The 24,385-nt window shown below is 40.3% G+C and overlaps 1 protein-coding gene across 1 annotated transcript in view; it reads right to left on the minus strand.

Moving 5' to 3' along the window:
• Positions 1 to 1,007: 1,007 nt before the first annotated feature.
• Positions 1,008 to 24,385, minus strand: part of Pappa2 (pappalysin 2) — a 214,997-nt gene continuing 191,619 nt past the window's right edge. Inside the window, 2 exon segments of the mRNA XM_042674437.1 lie at positions 1,008 to 4,195; positions 6,258 to 6,356. Coding sequence (XP_042530371.1) covers positions 4,121 to 4,195; positions 6,258 to 6,356 — 174 coding nt within the window. The 3' untranslated portion in view covers positions 1,008 to 4,120.

Raw genomic sequence — 24,385 nt, forward strand, 5'->3', positions numbered from 1 at the left:
CAAGGCTAATGCCCTACCACTTGAGCCACAGCTCTACTGTGACTATATGAATTTGGTGGTTAGTTGGAGATCAGGGTCTTTCAGGACTTTCCTGTCTGGCTTCTAATAATGATCCTCAGATCTCAGCCTTCTGAGTAGTTAGGATTATAGTCATGGGCCAATGGTATCTGGAGAACATTTTTTTCTATGACATTTCCAACCAATTTTTATCTGTCTAGTCCTCAATTAAGTTTTAAAAAGAGCAAATAAATACCCATCCCATAAAGTCTACTCATTCTGCCTCCATTTACTCACTGATGATCATGGCTACAAATTGTGGGACATCATTCTGGGTATTCTCTTACATTTCCCTGCCTGATTAGTCTTAATCTTTCTGTTGCACCTTACATTTTAGTGTCCCACAGATTGGACTCAAACCTAACTTAGTTTCCTTGTCCATGGAATTGCTTGGTGTTCTCTTCTGTGAAGTAAGAACACATGATTTGCAGATCTTTCTGGGGTTAATTACGATGGTGTTTACCATATGCTAAGCACATGTTAGCCTGCCTTCCAGCTTAGATGGAGGCCTCACTGATGGCCACAATGGGTAATCTTTCTCATTCCTACCTTTTACATCTTTTCCCTAGCCTTCTCTTGCCCCAACCCCTTGTCAAGTCATGTGCATCTTTTACCAACCATCCTTAAAATGCACCTACCTTTGGCCTCTAAGAGTGATGCTTATTTCCTCTTTAAATGACATCTGAGGCACTGGACATTACCATTGAACACAGTTCATTTTCCTATGTGTTGTTTCTTGTGAATTGTCACATTTATTTCCCTTACACATCCTATTCATGTAAATAGTAGTTTTTAAGTGACAGAAAAGAATGGACAACCAACCACTTAACAAATAACTGAGATTTGAATATGCATAGAGCCCAAGGAAGGTGATTTGGAAATCAGGAGGTGATATAAACTCAAGAATAAAACACCATACACCCTTCACATTTTGTGTGCTGATTTTTTTTAATGAACATTTTATAATCTTACAAAATAACTGGTTGTAGCTATCTTACGTTACAATACAGTAGATCAGCTCCTTTCACTATGTTTTTTTTAAATCAGGCTATCCTGTTGGATGCTAACTGACACACTCAATAGTGATCACGCAGAATAGATGAAGTGCCAAGTCCAATGCTGTACCATGGAGGAAAGGGAAGTAGAGAATCAAGCAGAGCTCTTTACTTCCTTTATTCACTTATTTTTTTCCAGGATCTGTCCATTCATGTCACTCTGACTTCTCACTTGTGCTTCTGATTGGAGGCTACCTGCTTAGTCAGCTCTCCCTGGGCAACCTTTGTACCAGAGCTTCTAATTACTAGGAAACAGAAGAAACAGAGCAGTGACCCTGAAACAACAACAAATAAAGACCCTCTGGGACAGGTTCTCAATGGCTCTATGGGTAGGTAAGAGTAGCAGAATGCAGACAACCCTCTGAAGCAAATGTGAGTTGTTATCTTGGGCTCTATAACATGGCTTATTGGTCCTTTTATTTTAACAGTGACCAGAATCGTTCAGAACCCTAGGGCCCAGGGACAAGGACTGAAAGACACATGGGCAGCCCTCAACCTAGGGGATTTTCAAATACTGCACAGTTTTGAGTTGTACATGTTGCCAACAGAGTAGCAACTATTTTTTAAATGAAGAAAGAAACACAGGGGTCCACTATTACTCTTGGGAAGGGACTGAGCATAGACACATACTGGTGGACATCATGGGCTCCATAGTTCTCGTGAAGGCTGTATCCTTGCTGTGCTGGATCACATCCACCATAAGTACAACTCTGCCCAAGTCTCTGGATGGATGTTCTAAGACAGAGCTTGACACACATCCAGGAATTTGGATGTCCCCTCCTCTACCCCCAGGAAAACAAGTTTACAATGTGCTTTGTGTTTTGTTTTTTAAATAGAAAATCTAAAGCTTTCCATGTTCTTTTCCATATTAAAGCCTATCAGTATCCCAGAAATAAATGTTAATTGCCTTCCCAGGGCTACATAAGCAGAGCTTATGAAGTGAATTATACTTAGGCGATAGTTTCCTTTATGGTTAGCCACAGACAATAAGGGAATTTCAGATGGACAAACTCTGTTCTTTACCTAATAACTGTTGCTCTCATACCACATGCCTACAGATGAATGGATATATATGTCTATATTTTTGATTTTTCATTCTACAATATTTTTCTTCATATATGATATTGGGGGGTCATAGGTTATTGTGGCACATAATATTTCCTTTTTGAAAAGCCATTGTTTCAGTGTTGATGGGAAGAGGCAAATAGCTGGTCAGCACAAAGAGCAGATGATGTGGAAAAGCTGAAGTTGAGCTCTAAGTTTGGTTCTTGGTCTCTATTAGAGAAGAAACTGGGAGACACATGACTCATGTCCTTTTTTATGATGATGATAAGACAGGATGTTGAACAGAAATTGTTCCTTACTATCTCTAACTCAGAAACTATTTCAAGGGAAAAAAAACTTAAATTGACCACATGCCAAAAAATTAATGAAGATGGGATGCATATGAACAGAAGCAAGGTTAAAACGGCCATGTCCTGTGTAATTCATCTGAACAAGAGGAAAGACAACAAAATGGATCCTAAATGGTTGAAATTCTTCTTTCTCCCCACAGAGTGTCACCCTTGTTCCATGTGTTTCCATAATTTGCCCAACTTGATGCTATAGGTTTGCCCAGATGTGATGATATAGGTTGTGTTTCAATACAATTTATGTCAGCTGCTGCATTGCTCAAAGAAGCCACTTTGGGCCTCTTTGGAGACTTGGAACAATGGCCGAGTCTCTTTGTCTTGCTTCATCCCCTTAAACTCAAACTTGATTTCAGCCTGACCTCTCATCTCTCTTTCTTTGATCTTATTTGACCCCTTCCTTCCTGTCTTCCCACCTTAATCTCATCTCATTTCCAAAGTATTTTATCTCAGAAAATCAACAGTTGGTGATAGGGCTGTGAGTGATGGACAGGGTTTGGACTTCTAACAAGGAAGGAGACCATCCACTAGATATGAAGAGTGTTTAAGTTCCTATCATCCTGGCATTTAGGGAATGAGCCCTAATAACAACTTTTTGACTGGCTGACTACCTGCCACCCACACTTTGAAGAGGTCCATATAGAAGTAGAGACAGTCCTGTCTTACCAACGCCAGCTGCACATTCTGAGAAATGGAGCAAACTTCATATGAAGTTTATGTGATAGATACTTATAAATCATTGTCTAGATCTCCTGCTCCATCACACCTCATTGTCCATGTCTCTCTAAATTATTTTTCCAACCTGCGTATCCTGTTAAGTGGGCTTGGCTTCCCGGTTATGAGAAGATGATCAGCTGACATGCTAGCATTGTGAATTCCATTTATTCTCCTCTCTTTTCCCACTTCCCACTCAACCTGCTAGTCTCTCTCCATAAAAAGATGGCAGAAAAACTGGTGTTTCTGTCCTCAAAGCCTCAGCATTAATTTTGGACATGAACTTCTCAGCAGCATATGTGGAACAATGGATAAATTTTTTAGCTTAGTAAACAGCAAAAAATATAATATTATAATATATTTATAGAATTATGTTTAAATACTCATAAAGAATTAATAACTAACCTTATGATTTAAGAGATTACACAAAAGAAAGGGCAAGGGCCAGTTTAGAGTAGACAGACCCTAAAAGATGTTAATCAGTGTGATACCAGTATTAACAGAGTGTCCTGGCAACTTCTCCTCTGATGTTTTGATATGGATCTACACATTGGGTGGGGCTGAGCAGTTGACAGGGTGCAAATTGGGGAATAGGGCAAAAGTTGAGGATAAGGTTGGGTAGAATAGAGATGGGGGAGGAGGGTGCTGTTTATTATATTTCTCCTTCCATTTTTAGCCAACTGACATTCAAAGAAAGTTTAGTTTATAATTCTTCACTACTCAGGCTACTCAATATATTAGTTGGCACCTATCAGCATCCTCCTCTGTTTCTAAACCAGCCATCTTATAATCTGCCTCCACTACATGGCCTCTCTTCCTCATTGCCCTTTGTTTACTCTCTCTGGCTGCCTCCAGGGTAGAGGAAGGAGGAGCTTGATCCCACAATTACTGATTTTCTTCCGCGTTGGGGTCTCGGCAGGTGCATTCATCCTGGTCACAGTTAGCAGCAAATGGAATGACCTAGGGGAAAGAAAGGCAGGTTGAAATAACCCACTGTGTGTGTGTGTGTGTGTGTGTGTGTGTGTGTGTGTGTGTGTGTGTGTGCATGTGTGTACCAAGTTTCCTCCTTTTCAACAAGTTGGCCTTTCTTACTTGGTCCAGGAAGAAGTAGAGAATTGTTGGTTAATATCATAGAGTTGAAATTAACACTTGCGTCTCTCATTTATACATCATGTCATTTTAGACAAGATAATCACTCCTTGCTTGGCTTTTTTCTTATGTAAAGTGAGAGAGACAACAGACAGTGCTTGTGTGGTTAAAATAAACGGATGGGTTTACATATATTGTCAGGCACCTATAATTAGTTTCTGTCAGAACCATTTCTAATATTCCCACTGATGTCTAATATTATTTTTGTTGCTGTCCTCAATATAACAAAATTCCTTAAAACATCAGGAAATATAAACACTAGTACTTCATATTTACTTGAAAGGCCAGAGGTTGAGTGACTTCATTTAGAGTAATGACAATTAAAGCTCAGAATCTACAGGCTAGCTCTCTGACTTTGACCCCTAGGTGTTCTCTAGACATTGAGATCATCTTTGATGCCCTAAGAAGCATCATATTTTGTCTTACTGGAGTGCATGATATATTTTGGCTTGATTACCCTCCTTCTACATAGTAATCCCTCTTCCATGCCAGAGATACTTCAGCAAAAGTTGGTCTGCTCCTGCTTACCTTGCTAGCAACAGATACACACCTCTTTTTGTCTACTCAAAAGTACCATCAAAGAGAACAGGACACTTTGGAAATATGATCAAAGTGGCTTAGTTTCTATGTTTTAATACCATGGAAAAGTATTGGGCATTGGCAATCAAATATGATTTTTGTAGTACTAGTTCCACATACATTTTCAGTGATGGTTGGACAGCTAGGCTCGAGAATGGATGGGGCTGTTTGGGGAAATTTCCAAGCATATGTGCACATTTGATTCAAATGTGACTTAGTAGCCAAAGCAACAATCTTGATTGTTGTATATATTGGCCCCAGGCACTGAAATCCATGAACAGGTTTGCATTGGGTGAGGTGGGCTTGTTTGCTTTCCTCCTAACTGGCCAGGCCTTCCTGTGCAGGGACAGGTGCTTTGCCCCATTCCTCTCACAACTGAGAATCAAAACTAGCTAGATAAAAACTAGGTTTCTGACTTTCTACCCAAAGTCTTGATCTGTTGCTCTTTGCTCAGAATTTATTGTTTTGTTTTTTTTTTAGACAAAAGAGGCACAGATTGGATAATCATGTGATAAATTCCTACGTGTTCTGCACTAAATAAATTAATACATATGTGTTGAGAATAGTGCCCTGCATATTGTAGGTGATTAATAAATAATTGCAACAAAGAGAGTACTCAAGTCTGCTTAGAGATGATCACATTAGGCATGTAGAGACATGAAAGGAAAGAACACCGGCATATTTCTGATTCGTCAAGTTGGTTGGTCAAACAGCTTCAAACATCTTTGGAGTACTTAGATATTTACTCATAGCAGTACAAGATTTCAGCCTACTTAATTTTGCAGACTATCATCTAAGAATAATGAGTATAAAGCACATCAAGCAAAAGGCTACTGCTCAGGATAGGGGCCCAAGTATTGTAGGTGGCTTGTAGGAGCCATTCATTCAACATGTGCTTACAATAGCCTATAAGGTGCTATCTAAGATTATTTGTTTAATTATGAAGATGGATAATAAACAAAAGCATTTTGTTGATGATCCAGAATTCTCAAGAGGAAGATACCATTATTATTCTGACCTATAGAGTCACCTGGGGTGAGTATGAGACTTCCAGCCGCAAAATCTTTGGGCCACTGGATTGACAAATTAGAATCAGCAGTGAGAATACTGTTAAATGGCCAGTGAATATTTGGAATAAAGAGACACAATGTCACTATTTTCTGAAAGTATACACTAAATACCATGATCCTCAAGTTTAGAACCTCGAGTATTCGTTCATCATACACCATAAAGTAGAACCACCGCGTCCTGGAATCTCCTTGTCTTCCCCTGAGTCCTAAGGGCTCTTACCTACCTTCTTGGAGGAGAGTGTGGAAGAGCAGCAGTCACCTCCATCATAGTGGCAGTAGGCACGGTTGTTGATAGTGTCACACCAACCATCTGCTTGAAAAGGCTGTTGAGACAGAGCCAGAGGTCTCTAAGCAGCTTTCCTAGACCTCTTTTTCTTTCTCACTCACCCTCCCCACCCTCCAATCCAATCTGTAGAATTCTAGACAGTATGGGAGCGTACCCAAGGGCAAGACACATTCTCAAGAAGCTGAAAGACCTTGAAGTAAGAAAACTAGGTCTCAGGAATTGCCCAATGTTGCAACATCAGGTTCTGGCCTAGTTTAAGGTCTGGGATGGGTGGTTAAACTCTTTGACCAATCATTTTGCTTTCTTGAAGTAACTGGTCTTTACAGTTATATAGATTACAAACAGTCTCACACATCAGAACTCTGACCACCTTCAGAAAAAGCCTGAGTTCTAGGCAAGATTGGTTTTACAACTCCTCTGTTATTAGATGTGTAAAGATGATAAAAATCTCTCCAGGTCCCACAGCCAGATGAAACAGAATTTGGTTTTAGTTGTCATATGCTTTGGCTTTGCATTGCTTCTATTAAGCTAAAACCTCCAGCCCTTCTCCTGGTACACTGAAGTCTTTTTTATTATTAATAAGTTTTTTATTGTGAGAATACCGTACAGAGGGGTTACAATTACATGAGCAAGGTAATGAGTACATTTCTTATCAAGCATTATTGCCTCCTCCTTTGTTTCCCCTTACCATCTCTGCCCTCCCATCTCTCTCCCTCCTCCCTGCCAAAGTTGTAAAGTTCATTTTTCAACATAGCATCTTGTACATTTCATTGTTGCAATGGGTCCACCTGTGAAGTCTTTATTTAAAAGTATTTGGAGGCTACAAAGACTCAATTGATGGTTATCCAAAGAGCAGCTGTCTGAAAATTGAAGACAGCAGGGTTGAAAATGGAATATTCCCACATATGCAGCCACTTGATGCACAGAAGCTAGTCCTATGGTCAGACTAGAGAGAACTAAGACTCCTCTTATTGCTGCCAGCTAATAGGAACCAAAGTGGAAAAGGGGTCCAGACTAAACCAGAGCTAACCAACTGTTTCACCCCAAAAGCGAATGTGTGATAAGAGCAGCAGTTAAAAAATAGTTCCGTGGGACTAGGAATGTGGTTGAGTGGCAGAGTGCTTGTCTAGCATGCACGAAGCCGTGGGTTTGTTTCCTCAGTACCACATAAACAGAAAAAGCTGGAAGTGGCTCAAGCGATAGGGTGCTAGCTTTGAGCAAAAACAAGCTCAGAGACAGTGTCTAGGCTGTGAGTTCAAGCCACAGAACCGGCAAAAATTAGCTTAGGGGCTCAATACATTGCTTTTACACAGTCAGAGCTATCTCTGAAGAGAGACATGGTCCCATTTTGTCCAGGAGGTTCTATCAGCCAGTCCATGTCTTTGAGAACATTGGCTGATCACCATTCTGAGCAAATGCCCAAATGCAAAGGCTTAGGAAGGGTCTTAGGGTCAAACCCCAGAATGTAGAGTTCTGAGGTTACTTTCTAGTTTATATGTTCCATCCACTTTCTCTTCTCTGCTCTCCTGTAATGTCAAAGAGAAAGATTATTTCCTAGTACACTGGGCTTTGATGAGATAGACCACTCAACTCAAAAACGGCCATTAAATAATTTTTAGCAATTGGGTTACATCAGAACAAGCGCATCCAAGTTATTACTTCAATGTTTGATTTATTCTATGGGGTCCTGAAGTCATTTGAATATCCCATTCCAGCTGTGTACCAGTTTGCCAACCACTGGAAAGCTGCTACTTGTGGGTGGATCTCAACTCAACAGCTGTCCCCCAGCTGTACAGCAATGTCTATTAGTAGGAAGAAGCAAAATGAATTGTTTTCAACTCAGGCTTCACTGGAATAAAAGATTTCAAGATGAGCATATGTCTTTAATACTTGAGCCATTTACCCTGGCTTTCGAGAACTTGGAATAACTATACAGTCAGGGCTTGGGTCAAAACTTGCAGCCAAATGATCAGAGATGAAATACAACTAGTGCATCCTTCGCACCTATGGGTTCTCTGAGAGGACCACCTACAACTTCCGAGGTTTCCCAGAGTTTATTTTCTCTTTTACAAATATGTTGGGAGTGCCTTTGACACATCCAACATGACATCTGTTACTTTCCTTCCAACCTTGACTCACTGGCCAAACTTCATCCCTCCTTCCTTTCTTTTCCATGTTATTATCTATACAAATCCAAAGGAGCTCCCCAAATAACATGTTCTTATATATAGCAATATGCTCTTCCTAAGGCATTACTAAAGGTATCCTAGATATCTTTTCATAAGAACAGCCTACACTTTGAATAAGTTTAGTAAAGAATCCTGGATAAGCTTTCTTTGCAGAGTTTACTGCAGGAATGCTTTTCATCTCAACAACTCTAGGGAAGACAAGTCAAAAAGCAATCACAGCCTAGGTGATCTGCTCAAGGTCCCACTGAGCTTTTATTGTGAGGCCCTCAAATAACACCCTGAAGCTCCTTCCTTCTCTCCTTCTCTTCAAGGATCATCAGGGAAGAGAAGAGGATTTATAAAAGAGACAGAAATACAGAGAAAAGATCAAAAAGTCCCAAGTGTCTACTGCACTATATACCTATTAGGATTAATTGATCCCCACCCTTGAACCTGCCAAAAACAACCACTCCACCCTCAACAAACAGAGTCTCCTATGGCAACATGGGCCTGGGAAGCCCAGTAGCTTGAATCCAAAGTTATAATGGGGGAAAAAATAGGAAGGGAAAAGTGAGTGATTGATCTAAAATTTGAAAGTATCTGAAGGCTGAATGTAAAGGAGATTTTAAATCTTAGGACTTAAAGGTGTTGGCCTCAGGTCATGTCTCCTCTTTCAGGAAACATTCCCGAGGGAGGATGCCAGGCTTGGTTTCTAAGCCCATCGTGATGGGGCTGAATTTCACCATTCACTAGTGAACCGCACCTACCCTGTAACAACAGAAAATGATGTTCCATGAAAGTCTACTTTTCAAATTCCCTAAAGGAATAAACTGCTTACTCTCATTGTATCTATGCTGATGTAAAGAAAAAAAAACACTCCTTATGCGTGCTTATTTGGCATGAAACTACTTACAGAGTAAAGAAGTCACCAACATGAATATTTGTAATTTTCATTATACTAGAAGGTGAGGTTGATAAATGTGTAGAGACCAACATGTGCTCATATACACACACAAACACACATACATGCGTCATACACAGACACACACAGGCACATGCATAGACATATATGCAGATATACACACACACACACAACCTGGGACTTATCTTTGAGGCAAAAATTTTAATCCCTTAGAATTAGCAAAAGTGCCAGGTGCCAGTGGCTCATGCCTAGCTACTCAGAAGGCTGAGATCTGAGGATCATGGTTCAAAACTAGCCTATGCAGGAAAGTCCATGAGACTCTTTTTCTCCAATATACTACTCAAAAAAAGCCAGAAGTGGTGCTGTGGCTCAAGAAATAGAGCACTCACCTTGTGCAAAAGAAGCTCAGGGACAGTACCCATGCCCACAGTTTAAGCCTCAGGATAGGCAAGGAAAAAAAAGAATTTAGGAAAAATAAATAAATCAGACTGCCTGGATTAGTCTTCTTATAATGTTTAAGCTTTACACCTACTTTAGGTGTTACTCTAAAGCTCATGCTGCCAGCTTCCTGGTGATAATTGTAGTCTGAGAAATTGAGATGTCAAAATAAGTGGCTATAAAAGAGGAAGTAAAAAGAAGAATATTATTCTATATGACCTCTACTACCTTGGAAATTACCTAAGATGAACATAATTTCCTCTTTATGTATAATTGCTATTATTACAGGAAAGAACTCTTACGATAGGATGAGTTTGACCCCTCTGTCCAATGGCATTTCCTATTTCTTTTTTGTACGTTTTTTTACTGTAAAAATTTTGTACAGAGGGGTTACAGTTACATGAGCAAGGTAATGAGTACATTTCCTATTGAGCTTTGTTGCCTCCTCCTTTGTTTTCCCCCTACCATCCCTTCCCTCCCACCTCCACAACTCCCCCCCCCCCCACACACACACACACTGAGGTTGTAAAGTTCATTTTCAACATAGTGTTTTGTATATCTCATTGTTACAATGGGTCAATCCATTTAAGCATTTTATTTTTTCCCTTCCCCTCCCCAAGCTGGAGAAGTGTATATACAAAATGCAGGGCACTGATATCAGGGAGGAACATACAAAGAAACAAAGATATCACATGGTACATTATAAATACGTTAGAAACAATAGCAAGAAAGAAAAAAAGATATTTGTGTCCCTATCTTAGGGTTCATTTCGCTTAACATCATCTTATATGGTCATATGTACATAGCTTTTGCCCTCTTCTGCTTGTCCTTCACATGTACTAGTTATTGCAAATAAGGGAAACCATGGGACCTATGTTTCCCCTCTCTGTCCAATGGCATTTCCTATTTCTTCTGTTTACCATAGTGACAGCCTTGGCAATGGTGGCTCTCTCTTTTCTGTGCTTGTAGTTAGCCATTTGGTTGCTCAATATTCTTTACTCTCTATCAGTATCCATAGCAGGTACTGTTATGAGGATAAAGAAAGAGTTTAAACATGGTTCTAGCCCTTGAGGAAACCCACTGAACTCTATCTTAGCTGAGTATAGTAGCTCAGTGTTAACATTAAGACACAAACATGAGAAAAGGATGTAACCTACATTTCATAAGTAGGGTCCTGAGGGCTCTCTTCTGTAGAATAGTGGCAGGAAAGAATTCCTCACATAATGACCAGTTTGCCTCTTCTTTTTTTCTCTTTTTCTTTCTCTGCCCCTTTCCTTCTTTCTCAGCTGGGTACCAGTGTGTCATGTTTATAGTCCTAGCTACTCAGAAGGCTGAGATCTGAGGATTGTGGTTCAAAGCCAGTTGAGGCAAGAAAATCCCTGTGAAACTAGAAGTGGTCCCATGGCTCTAGTGGTAGAGCGCTAGCCTTGAACACAACAGAGGCTCAGGGATAGCACCCAGGCCCTGAGTTTAAGCCTTACAACTGACAATAATAATAATAAAGATATGGATTTTAAAAAGGTACTTTTCTCTTTCTCTCTCTTTCTGGCTTGCTCTCTTCCATCCCTTCTCTCTCTTCTATTCCCTACCATGAGATAATGCATCAAGAGGGCCATCAGCAGATGCTGATCTCTTGATCTTGGACTTAGCCTCCAGACATGACATCAGCCAATAAACGTTTATTCATTTTAAATTACTCAGTCTTGGTCGCTAGCTACAGATAGATCGAGACTTTATAGTTCTGCTCAGTATGATTATCTAAGCCTCACACCCAAAGGCTTCAAAAATCATAAAAATTGACACCTTGTTTCAAGCAAAACTTGGGAGGTCTTAGAGACCTGTCACTGATGCCTGGATATCATTAACACAAAAAGATAACACATACTGGCAACAGATCAGGAGCAAAGGGAACTCTTTCCTGTGATGGGAATGTGACTCAAGAAAGTCCTTATGGACAGTAGTATGGAGGTTCCTTGAATCATCATGATTCAGCAATCCTGCCACAGGGTATACATCAGGAAATAAAGCCACAATGTTTAAAGAGAGATTTATATTTTTGCTTGTTTGTTTGCTGGCTTGTTTTCAAGGAGTATAGACAGATGAAATCCAAAAGACAGATGACATCTTGAAAACTACTTAGTACCCAATCTCCTTCTTACAAATGAGCAAAGGGAGCCTAAAAGGTGAACCGTCTTGTTTCCAAGGCTCGTTAGTGGCAATCAGCGAAAAGAGCCTAGATCTCTTCATTCTGGATTTTAATATTCTTTTTGCTATATTATACTCTCACTTTCTGATGAATTGTACTCATCTCAAAAAATTAAATTTCCTGGGGTACCTCCACCAAAGAGGCTTAGGTCTGCAGCCATTAATTCAAAATGAACATAGCAATCCAAAGTAAAGATGAATAGGCCATATAGTTAATCCAATTCTCCTGCACCCTTATAACATTACCTCTCTTTGCTTCAGGAGTGGGCAAGATTTATCCCAAATAAGATCCCCAGCACTCTAGTTACTCTGAAGATTGAGACTTGGTAGACCCACATTCCGTGGAGCCTCACATTCCCAGGAAGAAATAACACCATGTGCTAGCCATACCAACAGGTCTCTACAATCCAGAAGCATTGATTTCTGGGGCTCAGAGTATAAAAGCCAAGTACTTTGCTCCTCACTGCAGTCATATGGTGAAACAAATAGATAGAGCTGTTCCACTCCTCCAACTTTCACCCCCTTGGGATGGGAGGACTCCAATGATATCACATTTGTAGGCTTGCTACAATCGTCTTGGAAACTGTAAAATACTCAGAATAGGTATCTTGAGGTGGACCCTGCAGGAACAATTTCTTAGATATCTCATCTGGAAAATTTTGTCTGCCTTCTTGGATCCAAAGAGTTCTTCCAACCTCTGGGACACAACAGGATATTTTATGCACACGTGTTACAGAACTTCATATTCTGAAAGACTATCAGATCCTATCATCTTTGTGGTTACAGTCAGTAGTGCCATTCCAGGCACAGCATTTCCCCAGCAAATAACCATTTCCACAGTGGCACAGTTTATCACCACATTCCTCCCTTTTATTATTCCTCTAGAATAATTTTACTAGGTATGTTGTTTTATGAAGATCACAAAACATAGACTCATCTCTAGCTTTTAAGAATACCCAGTACTTTTTTTTCATTCTTTATCATAAACATAGCCTTTGGCGTTGAGAAAGATTCATATACATACTTACTAATTGGATAGATGTCTTTCTATGTTTTATCTATTTTTACTAGAAACAGAGTACTGGCATACACCTATTTCTGGAGGTTGGGAGAAGTAACAATATTTACCATCTGAATATTCTTCCGCTGTAAGCCATCTAAAATGATGAATAAAATTTGGCAATATTCTTCCAGTTCTAGAGCTTAGATCTTAAGAATTGAAAGGGAATTTCTCAGGGACCAAATCAGAAAGAGACTGAATATTAGAACAGAAAGAAGACACTATACTATGACTCCCATGGGAATATATGTAAATCTATAATCAAGTGATTGATTCAGGAATAGAGGACTGGATCTGGGGCTTTTACAAGGTGGAGAATTATAAGTGACCCTGTTGGGAAAAGAAGACTCTTTTCCAGGGCTGATATGAAATGCTACAGTCCTATGATAATACTGTTTCTGCTTACCAGCCCTGAAGGTTTCATGATTCAAATCCATCATAACTCAAATCCAGACCTTGTCTAAGTCACTAATTGTTAGGATGCCATAGATAGGCTCATTTAGCAGGTAACAGCAAACTTCAGACTATCCCCTTGAAGGCCAGTTGATTAGCCAGTAGTTGTAAGAAAGACAGTGAAGATACACATACTGTTGGATCGCTGAAGTGATGTCTAGTCTTGTGGTCTTCTATGGATTTCTGGTCCATGTGTGGTTTTAGAACCTCTGTGTAGGACCTCAAACTTCTGCTTGTACAATTTACCACACCAAGTGTGAAGGAAAAAGTATTTCTGAAGGGCTGAATGAAATGTCTTACAATCAGCTCATCTAAATCTGATTCAAGAGCAAAGTAAAATTTGACAATGAGATCAAGAAGTAATCTCCACTGAGAGAAATAATTGAGATAAATCGAGATGGAAATAAAAATCAAGCAAAATAAAATCAAGTGACTACTTCTTTCATTTATAATGGTTTAAAGGCGCTCAGAATTTAAGAGCTCTTTTCCAGCAAAACATTACAAAATATTACAACCGGAGATCAAGCTGGTTAAGAGCATGGAACGTAGTGTTAGACAAGCCATGCTCAGACCTCTGCTCTGCTGCTTTCCAGCTATAAGAGTCTGAACAGTTTACGTCACTACAAGCAGTAGTCTTCTTCTGGTAAGCACATGACTCCCCTGTCTCAAGACATGGGACAAGTAAGCAAAGGAGGTTGAATTCTTAGCACAGTCCTGAGGCACAGTAACCACTCAGTAAGTCAGCATGATGAATGTTTCAGGGAAACTTCTACTGCTTTTCCTTTCGCAGTGAGCGAGTTCCTTGCAAATAGACTCTGGTTAGAAAACCCTGGAGATTCCATCACCAACACCTCAGAGGCAAAATCATGGCTATTGTTATCTTTGATAGTCTTCTTCCCATTTGTCTCCCCCATGAGCACACATTTGTGAAGGAGCATGGGTCACGTGCATGAGAAATGAGTCTAGGACATGGAAAAACAGAAGCCAGGGAAGGCCTGCCTGGGCTCTAGAAAATCGGTCAGTCTTCAAAATCATCATGATGACCTGGGTCTCCTAGCCTATGTGAAAACATAAACCATCACAGACATCTCTTCCCTGAAAGATATGACAGAAAAACAGAAAGGCAAGAAAACTTTCTGGATTTCCATCCAAAAATCATCTCCCTTTAGCCACTTTCATGTAGCTATAGTAGTTAGAACTCAGAGTTATACAAATTCCCCAACTCAGGTTCAAATACACCAACCTACTCCACGTATGGCTTCTGCTCATAGCCCAACAAAATCCAATATGACTGGTGTTTGCCTACAATTTGGCAGGTGCAGATAGAATTGGTTATGAATGGCAGCAAGGACAGGATAGTTAGGGGAAGATTCCAGTGGAGTTCGCATGTCTCCATACCAGAACAATGTTGGTCCAGCTAGAATTCCTGCTCCTTAAGGTAGCTAGGTGAACAGCAAATCTCTCCACACAGTTCCACACAAGTCTGAGCAGTGTCCATCCGTCCTTCTACTGAAAGTCATGCTGTGAGCTATAAGGCTGGGCTCTCCCATCAGCCAGAGGCCTCACCAAGGAAAGCTCTTCCATACCTTTTGCCTCTTGTCATGCTCAATCTGTCACTAAACCTTTATAGAACGTGAAGGCACCCTGAGCTCCATTCGCAGGCACAACTTCATTCCTTACACTAATCTTCATTACTACTGAGTCATTCCTTGGTCTTTGTGTATTGAAATCCACACTCTATGAACTAAGACAAAAAGCCCACCCAAACAATGTTTTTCTCTTTCACCACCAGGGCAGTGGTGATTTCCTTTTATCTGGTGTAGCTCATTCCATACACTCAAGTGTAGACTTAGCCAGTGATTCCTCATTCTTGGTTGTCAAAGTCTGTTTCGTAGTCAGATCATTCTTTCTCCTTGAACCACACAGCAACACTTCTCAAAATGTTGTCCAGTAACGGCTGGCAGTAGACCTCCAGGTAGCCTGGTTGTCATAGGTCTGAGCTGGGACTCACAGAAGAATTAATAATGGCACACTGTCAGACCTCTGGGGAGTCTCGCTTGTGGAGCTGGCCAGCCCACATCTCATGATTTCCTTTCTCTTGTTTTCCACAACAGACATAAAATGGGCCTTCTGACACTGTCTTGCTGCATGGCATCTGGCTTTCTTCTTTAGAAGATAATGGCCTAACCACTGTTTGTTCAGCAACTTTTCTGTCTCCTACTAGCTAATTGAAGTCAGTCTACTGTGTTTCTAGGTTAGAATGGAGACTTGGAACACAGGAGGTTCTAATTCTAAAAAGACAAAGAGGCCAGGGCACAGCCACATTGCTCTCTTCCTTTTTCTACTCCCTTCCATCTGCATTGAGCCATGTGCATCAACCCTTACCCGACGTATGATGGCGGGTGCTTAAGGAATATTTGGAAATTTCTGGAGAGTGAAATCTCCCCAGAGTCAGCTCTGTAAGATAAGAAGTCAGTTTTTCTTTCCAATTTGTCTTGCCTTCCCATTTATGACAAAGTTACTTTTCCCAGTATTTTCCCTAGCCTCCCGGGTATTAGATCTTTATTAATAATTATTCCTAAAATGCACTTGACCTTCCAGGTCAATCGGAGTAGACACCAAACTTAAAAATTCAAACAAAAGCCCAGCATTGGTGGCTCACACCTATAATCCTAGCTACTCAGGAGACTGAGATCTGCGGACTGCAGTTCAAGGCCAGCCCAGGCAGGAAAGTCTGTGAGACACTTATCACCAATTTTTCCATCTAATTGTGGAAGTGTAGCTGTGACTCAAAGTGGTAGAATGTTAGCCTTGAATACAAAAACTCAGAGACAGCACTCAGACCCTGAGTTCAAGCCCCAGGACCGAAATAAATAAATAAATAAATAGAATCAAACAAATGAAACCTATTAGAATTTCAGGTGCCCTGAGTATCTTGCTGAGAGTGGTACAACCTTCTGATGCCTGCCTCTGGCCAGTTGCCTGCCTCTGTAAGTGGCCAGTCCCTCTGCCCTTTCTGATCCTTGTTCAGTCATTCTCCATATGTTTAAAATGCTCAGGGACACAATGCTTTGCTCAGGAGCTCATGTCACTATGGGCTGCATGGATGATAGGAAAGCTGAGAAGAAGGCATAATTCAGAGTTAAAATCCTGCCATAGAGGGACAAAAAGGAAAGTTGTGTGGGGCCTGGCCTAAAGCAGGCTCTTTGGGTCTTGCATGGACTTTGAGCCTACACTTCCCTGAATCTGGTCTTCTAGATCCTTGGACAGCCTTCAGTTATGGGAGATTAAGGCAGGCTGAACTGGCCCCTGGAATGTTCTACCGCATCCCTGAGACACGTGCTCTCTCCTTACCCCCTACCAGGCACACACACATGCCAGGCAGCTCTACATTTCTTGGCTCCCCAAGTTTGCTGTGGAAGATGGGAATGCAAACTGTGGGAGGAAATGACAGTATTCATTGTTTGGAGTAAGTGTTGTTCTTGGACAGCTTTCTGTTTGCTGAATGTCTTATTTTTTCCTCTCCCAATTTCTCTTGTTCTTTCACTACGTTCATCTGTCTCTCTTTTTGCTTCCCTATCTTCCCAAGCAGGAAAACCCACTGACAGAATTATTGAGGTGAAGGCAAAGATTCCTAGGATGAGAAGAGTAACTGCAGGAAACCAAAGTAGTTGATTCCCATTTTTGCTTCCACAGTCAGCTCTCCACAAGATTGGCATGTTCTACCTTGGGTAGAACCATGTTGCATTTCTTTGAGCTTTGGTATCTATGGACTCCTTTTCTCTCTTCAATTCTCTCTTTCATGTATATGCAATGCATATGTGATATATACATGCACATATGAAATCACATGTACACACACACACACATTTGTAAATGTGAATATGTTTTGGGTATTTTCTCTCTTATATATGTGATAAATGTATGTGTAATAATTAGTAAAATAGAGCTGGATTATAGTTATATAACATACAACAGGGTTTTTTTTTTTGTGGAACTAGGGATTGAACTCAGAATCTTTGTGCAGCCAGTCACTTGAGCCACACCCTTGGCCACATGTTTTTATTTTACAAAGGTGTACACACATGTACACATGTACACACACACACACACTTTCCTTGGAAACCAATAAACGTAAGGAACAAACCTAATGGTAAAACCGTTTTAACAAAATATAAAGCATGATATATTTTAATTTCTTATGTCACACATGCTGTGTACTATGGAGTCTGTACACATGAATCCTTATAATTATCAGTGAAATAGGTACCAGGATTTTGCTCACTTCGTACATGAAAAGCCTAAGGCCCAGAGCTATAAAGCAATGCGTCTGTAGCCAAGGTATAGAGTAATAGTGATGTCCTGGCCTATATTATAACCATCCTGACATTCTCACACTGCCTCTAGCATTACCGTCTCCTATTGAAAATGTTCTTCATTCTGTTTCTCAGTACAGCACACCTGGTCCAATCTCTCTCAGAATCTGTATGTTTGATGCTGCTCCCTTCTGCCTTAGGAAAGGCCAATGCCTAGAAATTCATGACAAATGTATCATATAAGATATTCAGTGGCAATCCACTCTGAGCCTGCCATGATGTTCCTCTGCAGAATTCTGGGATACTCAGTCAATGCAGGTTTAATGAGTCTCCTCTACATGCCACAGTGGATTCTATGAAAGATAGTATCTTTGCTTTAACGTAGCGTTTATAGCATGAACTCTGAGTAAGACTGAATTTGTACACTACTGGAGATAGAAGAGAACAAAGCACACACAAAGGGAGGGCACATTACCATAGTAATCAATGGCACCACTAATAGAGCTACAGAAGTATAAAAAGGGACAAGGCCTAAGGGATGCTGTCTTGCAAGAAGGCTTTATAAAGTATCTGGGATTGATGCTCATCTTTGAAGGATGGATAGGATTTGGATAGAGAAGTGGGGAGAATAATCTCAGAAGGAAAGCCAAATACTTGCCAAGATTTGAGATGGAAAAAGAAAAAAAAATGTCTATAGTTTTCTGCTTTCAGAATTAATGATCTAAGTTTGGAACTGTGTCAAAATCTCCATCCAGAGGGAATCGTAGCCATATTATGAAGACAATAGGAAACAACTGAAACTTATTTGAGTAGAAAAACATGATGAAAGTTATGTTTCAAAGGTTGGAAAAATACAGAACCTAATCAAGAAAAGAACGTGAGGGGCCCAGAGCAGGTAAAAGTTAATTTAAAGCACTTCAAACTAAGAACCGAATTGGCTGCTTATAATATGGAACAGAAAAAAAAGTCAGAATCAGTGTTTTGAAGAAGATTGTCAATAGTGTTAAATACTTATATCTAAATATAAGAATATTAGAGAAGATAGGTGGTGATTAAAGTTTATGACACTTGGGATAAACTTTCCTCAAAACAATTGCTCACCGAAAAACAAACTAGAACAAATCCTATACATAATCTAAGAATGGAGCCATGGGACAGAGATCATAATCAGACAACAGACCCTGTTTTGGGAGATGCTGTATCTGTGGGGTTCTGTTTTGTTCTGCCCCTTTAGTAGAAGTCTAGCAGGTCCCAGTATATGCTGTTGGCCCAATTTGGGGGAAGACCTCCTTCACAACTTAGATGGACCTATTTGATCACCCCCAGAAATACCCAGGTCCAAGCTGAGTTGAGGAATGGCAAGAGGGAGGTGTCATGTTTATTCTAGAAAACTTTCTTGCCAATAGTCTTCTTTCTTTTAGCCTCCGTCTGCTTTGTAAGCTCTTGTGTCTATGGACAACTCAATTTGCGAGGCTGATTTTGTGGTTCTCCTCTTCAACCTGTCACGCCATCCTGAGTTGTCAACCCAGCTGTACTGTTTTCTGTTAATTGGTTGGTCTTTCCAAGATCACTTTCTCCCATATGGAACCTATTCTCTGTGTAAGTGTCTTGTTTACATTCCCTTTATCTACGGGATGCTGGTCTGTGTATCTTATCCACTCATCTTCTGATCAACTGCATCTGTTTTCACAACATGTTCTCTAGTTTCTGATCCTTGCTAAGCAAAGTTCATTGGCATACCTCCTCTACCCTTTCTTCCTCTGGTTTAAAGCTTGGAAAGATGAGAAAAGTTCCCTAGCAAGTGATCAGCACCCTGAATTCATCTCCTAAAATTTCACATTCCTAGTTTATATGACATGTTTTCCTTGTTCTAGTGTTACTCTTCCTACTAGTTTAAGAACAGGCACTTTAGCAACCAGACTGCTTGGGCTCATCGACTGGTTCCACATTTTCTGGCTCTGGAGCTTTGGGAAGATAAACTTACTGCCAACTACTCCGTTTCTTCATGATTGTACTAGTTCCTCATTCAATGACCCTGGCATTGATAATGCTATTAAGTTTGCCATGTGATGAGTGGCAAACTTTGCTGTCATGTTCTTAGCACAGCAAGCCTGGGGTGATTTTGAGAATCAATGGATCCTTGCCTGTGGAGGTGGAACAAGTTGCTCCTAGAGGAGGGTGCTATCTAACCTTATCATTCTTCCTTTCTTTCCCATGTTCTGTAACCTCACAGATACTACCATTTACCCAGCCCAATATGGGACAAAGGATGATGCATAAAATAGCCATTCTCCAGCAACGCTGCTATATATGTAAAGTACCAAGCTTAAGATTGTGTTCTTGGGCTGGGATTTAGCTCAGTGGCAAAGCATCTGCCTAGCAAGTGACACGTCCTGGGTTCGATCCCCAGTACCAAAAAAGAAAAGACAAAAAACACGGTTAAAAAAATCAACCAAACAACAACAACAAAAAACAACCCTTTAGCAGGGAGCCAGTGGCTCATGCTTGTAATCCTAGCTACTCAGGAGGCTGAGATATGAGGATCGCAGTTCAAAGCCAACCAGAGCAGAAAGTTCCTGAGATACTTATCTCCAATAAACAAGAAGTAACCCTGTGGCTCAAGCAGTAGAGAGCTAGCCTTGAGCTGAAGAGCTGAGGGACAGTGCCTAGGCCCAGAGTTCAAGCCCATGACCAACAAAATAAGAAAAAAAAAAAAAAAAAACAGGACTGGGAATATAGGGCCAACACAGGCAGGCCACAAGTACCCTCATCTTAGCTACAGTGATGTTTGGGTCACAAGTGGCTGTAGAACCAGAGACCCATGCTAGAAATTTAACAGCATTTCAGACATGCATCACCAGCCTTAATACTTCTCACATTAGAAAGACTTGTTGAATCTAATTTCATTTTTAAAGTTATCACATGACCTGGTGAGGCAGATTAATATAATTATCCATATTCCATTGATGGGAAAAGTGAGACAAAGGGCTGTGGCCCAAGGTTACTTGGAGAATGAGCAACAGATTTGAAAATTAAGCTTGTATTTTTTAAACTTCAACAAACAACAAGGTAGAGGACATTTGGGTGTATGTTTTATCTTTCTTTGTTCAGAGCCTTCACATTTGCATAATGCATAATGCATATCCAAGCTGCTTTTTGGTTTCTCTATTAATTCTAATACTAGTTTTAAATCTGAATCCCAATAACTCCATTTTTAAAGCCTAAGGATGTTAGCCAAGAATACATGATAAGAAGAGCCAAAGAAGAGAATAAAATGAACAGTACTTAGTCAAACAGGAATATTTATGGAATGCTTAGTACTAAATTATCAGCAGGGGTGGGTTATAAACACAAATAATTAAACATGGCTTCTGCCCTCTAGCAGCTGGTATGACTGGTCATTCAAAATAAGAATATCAGGGTTGGGGCACAGCTAGTAGATGTGCACACGCCTAGCATGCATGAGGCCAAGGGTTCAAGCCTTACATTGCAATATTCCCAAATAGCTATGTATATGTGTGTACATGTATATATATGCCACACATATGCATACATATGCATTATGTGTTTTAGACACATATACATCTAAGGACATAATATATACACACATATATACACATATATATATTAAGCATATTACATGTACATACACACACACTAACAAAAAACAAAACTAATGTAGTTTGGCACTCATGGCTCACCTGTAATCCTAGCTACTTATAAGGTTGAGACAAGTGAATCTTTGTTCCAAGCCAGCCCAGGAAGAAAGGTAGTAAGAGACTTATCTTCAATTAACTAGCAAAAAGCCAGAGTTCTCGGAGGCATGATGCAAGTGGTAGAACACCAGACTTTAGAGGAAAAAACCCCAAGCATTTGTGCATGTGAAGTGTTGCAACCATATCCCCTGTTCTTCTCCTCCTGCCCATTGACCTCTGGTCTTGAAGTGGAGCTTTCTCCCAACATTCATGTCATGCATTTTAGTGTATCTTCATTTTACAAAGGTGTTAGTCACACTGTGGAGTTTCACACATGCATGCATTTTATCCTCCCAACACTCTATTACTGAATGCATTCCCTTATGTTGTCTTTGTACATGGATGCAATGTGTTTCAATATTATTCACTCTGTGTTATTCTCTTTCTCTCTCTCCTTCCCAGAATTGAACAGCTGCAAATCTTGGTATAAACATGCATCCTGCAATCAGTTTCCTATTGGTACTGAGAGTCAACTACATTATGGAGCTGAAAATTCGCTTTATTTTTCAATACTGTAATCATAAAATCTCTCTCCTCTCTGTCTCTCTGTATCTCTCTCTCTCTGTCTGTCTCTCTCTCTCTCTCTCTTTCTCTCTCCCTCCTTCCCTCCTTCCTGTCCCTGTAGTGCAGGCTGACCCTGAACTCACTATCTCCCTTTTTCAGCCTCCTGCATGCTAGGATTACAGACATGTACCACCATATCTTGGAACTCACTGAATTTTTAATACTTGATATTCCCTTTTGACTCTGCTCATCTCCTTTTGTACATCTTATGAAATGAAGTTATTATCCACCCACAAACCCTAATAATAGTCCTTAATTTCTCCTTACTCAAAGTAAATAAAACATTAATAAATATTCTGCCCTACATATTATAACAATTAAAAATATAATCAAACCATTTGTTAGGATCTTCAAGTGGATTGGTTAGTACATAGGAATCCCTTGCAGTTAATAAAATTGCTGACCAAGAGAAGACAAATAAGCAGAACAGCATGTTAAATTTTTAGAGAGAGAGAGAGGATAGAGAAAGAGACAGGGATGGAGAGATAGGGTTCTTGAAAAGACTTACAAGTATAATTTTTGGCACATGAATTTGCCTGGAATTAAAATATGAACAAGATCATAAAGCTTATGAAGAGTTTGAATTGCCCAAATCGCCATCAACTTGGATTAAAGGAGATTTACTGTAAGAGAACACAAAAAAGACCTTTTCTATCTTTTGACAGGAGAAAATAGATTGACTAAATGGTCCAGCTTCTCAAAAAGAGATATTCTCCAAAGCTCCATTTAGTGACCAAAGAGGATGAGGGACAGGAGCAACTTCTAATAAGAAAGAGCCAAGAGCCAAGAGCCACAAAGAATGATCAACTGGGAGCTGCACCCAGGGAGTATTGAGAAGTTATTACCCTAGAAACACACCCCTTCTCACCACAGAGGCTTTTGCAATGTTTGCTCAATAGGATTTTGGAACTGCTGTAAATCAGTGACTTTCAGATGACTCTCATTACTCTTCTCGAATGGGAATGTTTATTGTGGTTGTTTTGTTTCTGCTCTACTTTGTACCTGGGCTGAGTGGGAGGCGGGGAGTTCACAGTTTCACCATGCAGGGTTCTAGATTAAGAGACGGGCCATTGAACCTGATCTCAGTCTCCTGGGTCTAGCTGTCAAACTCAATTCTGAATCTGGATAAGGATTTTGCAATGACTTGGGCTGGAGTGGATTTGATTCTACATGGATTCTCATGGACCCTTTGTGAATCATGATTATAACAGAAAAGAAAGAAAACATTTTTCTTCTCATTTTTGAATGTTTACATGCTCCTAATTATCCTTCATACTCACATCGGATGGTGATTCTCCCCAAGTCCTTCACCATGTGATTTGGTTAAACTCTGCTTTAATCTCCAGTCTCATGTGGATTTAGATTATTACTGCTTAGATAGCAAACTGATTAGTCTTTATTGTGTACACTGTGTTGGGAGCCTCTTATTCACTTCTGTAATCTAAACTCATAATAGCCACCCAGAAAATACTACTTGAAGTGACCAAATGAAGAAATGGCCTTGAAGAAATGCGTATAGTTTTGTTACCATGGAGCAAGTTCAGAAGAGAGCGGCAGTGATATTCCATACATCTTAGCCATGGTGTGGGACAGCAAAGTCTGAGACAGAATTTGTATGAGGTTCACACCAAAGAGGCTGGGCAAATTTGCATTTCTGTGTGCTAGAATTTGGAGCCCTGGCTTCTGTAGCTAATCCTAGAGAGGTAGGAAGATGTTTCCCGTGCATGCAGTATTATACATTCCTGAGGTAGAATATGTTTTCTTTCAGGTTTGTTGTGGTTTCTCTCTCTGTCTCTGTCTCTGTCTCTCTCTCTCTCATATTGAAAGCATCTAATGTCTGCAATAACAATAACAACAACAAAAATTTGAGACTGCCCAGTATGAATCAGGAGAAAAATTTGTACAGACAGTGGGTGTAGGAAGGAGAGGGCAAAAGAGGGTGAGGGTAGAGAGAAGGAAAGAAGAGTTAACCAAAGTGAAAAGAACATGCCGTACCTGACATGTGGCTGGCCACATGGGCACTAACGTCTATTCTCCATGAGAATCCCCCTGGTGTATGCCTACCTCGTGTGTGTGTGTGTGTGTGTGTGTGTGTGTGTGTGTGTGTGTGTAATGAGACACCAGGCTCTGTGCTGCAGGAAGGCTGCTGTTGGGTTGAGCCTCACTAGTCTGAAATGCAGCCTCT

This window comes from Dipodomys spectabilis, unplaced genomic scaffold, assembly GCF_019054845.1.
Source record: "Dipodomys spectabilis isolate Male_0828 unplaced genomic scaffold, ASM1905484v1 ptg000019l, whole genome shotgun sequence".
Lineage (NCBI taxonomy): Eukaryota > Metazoa > Chordata > Mammalia > Rodentia > Heteromyidae > Dipodomys > Dipodomys spectabilis.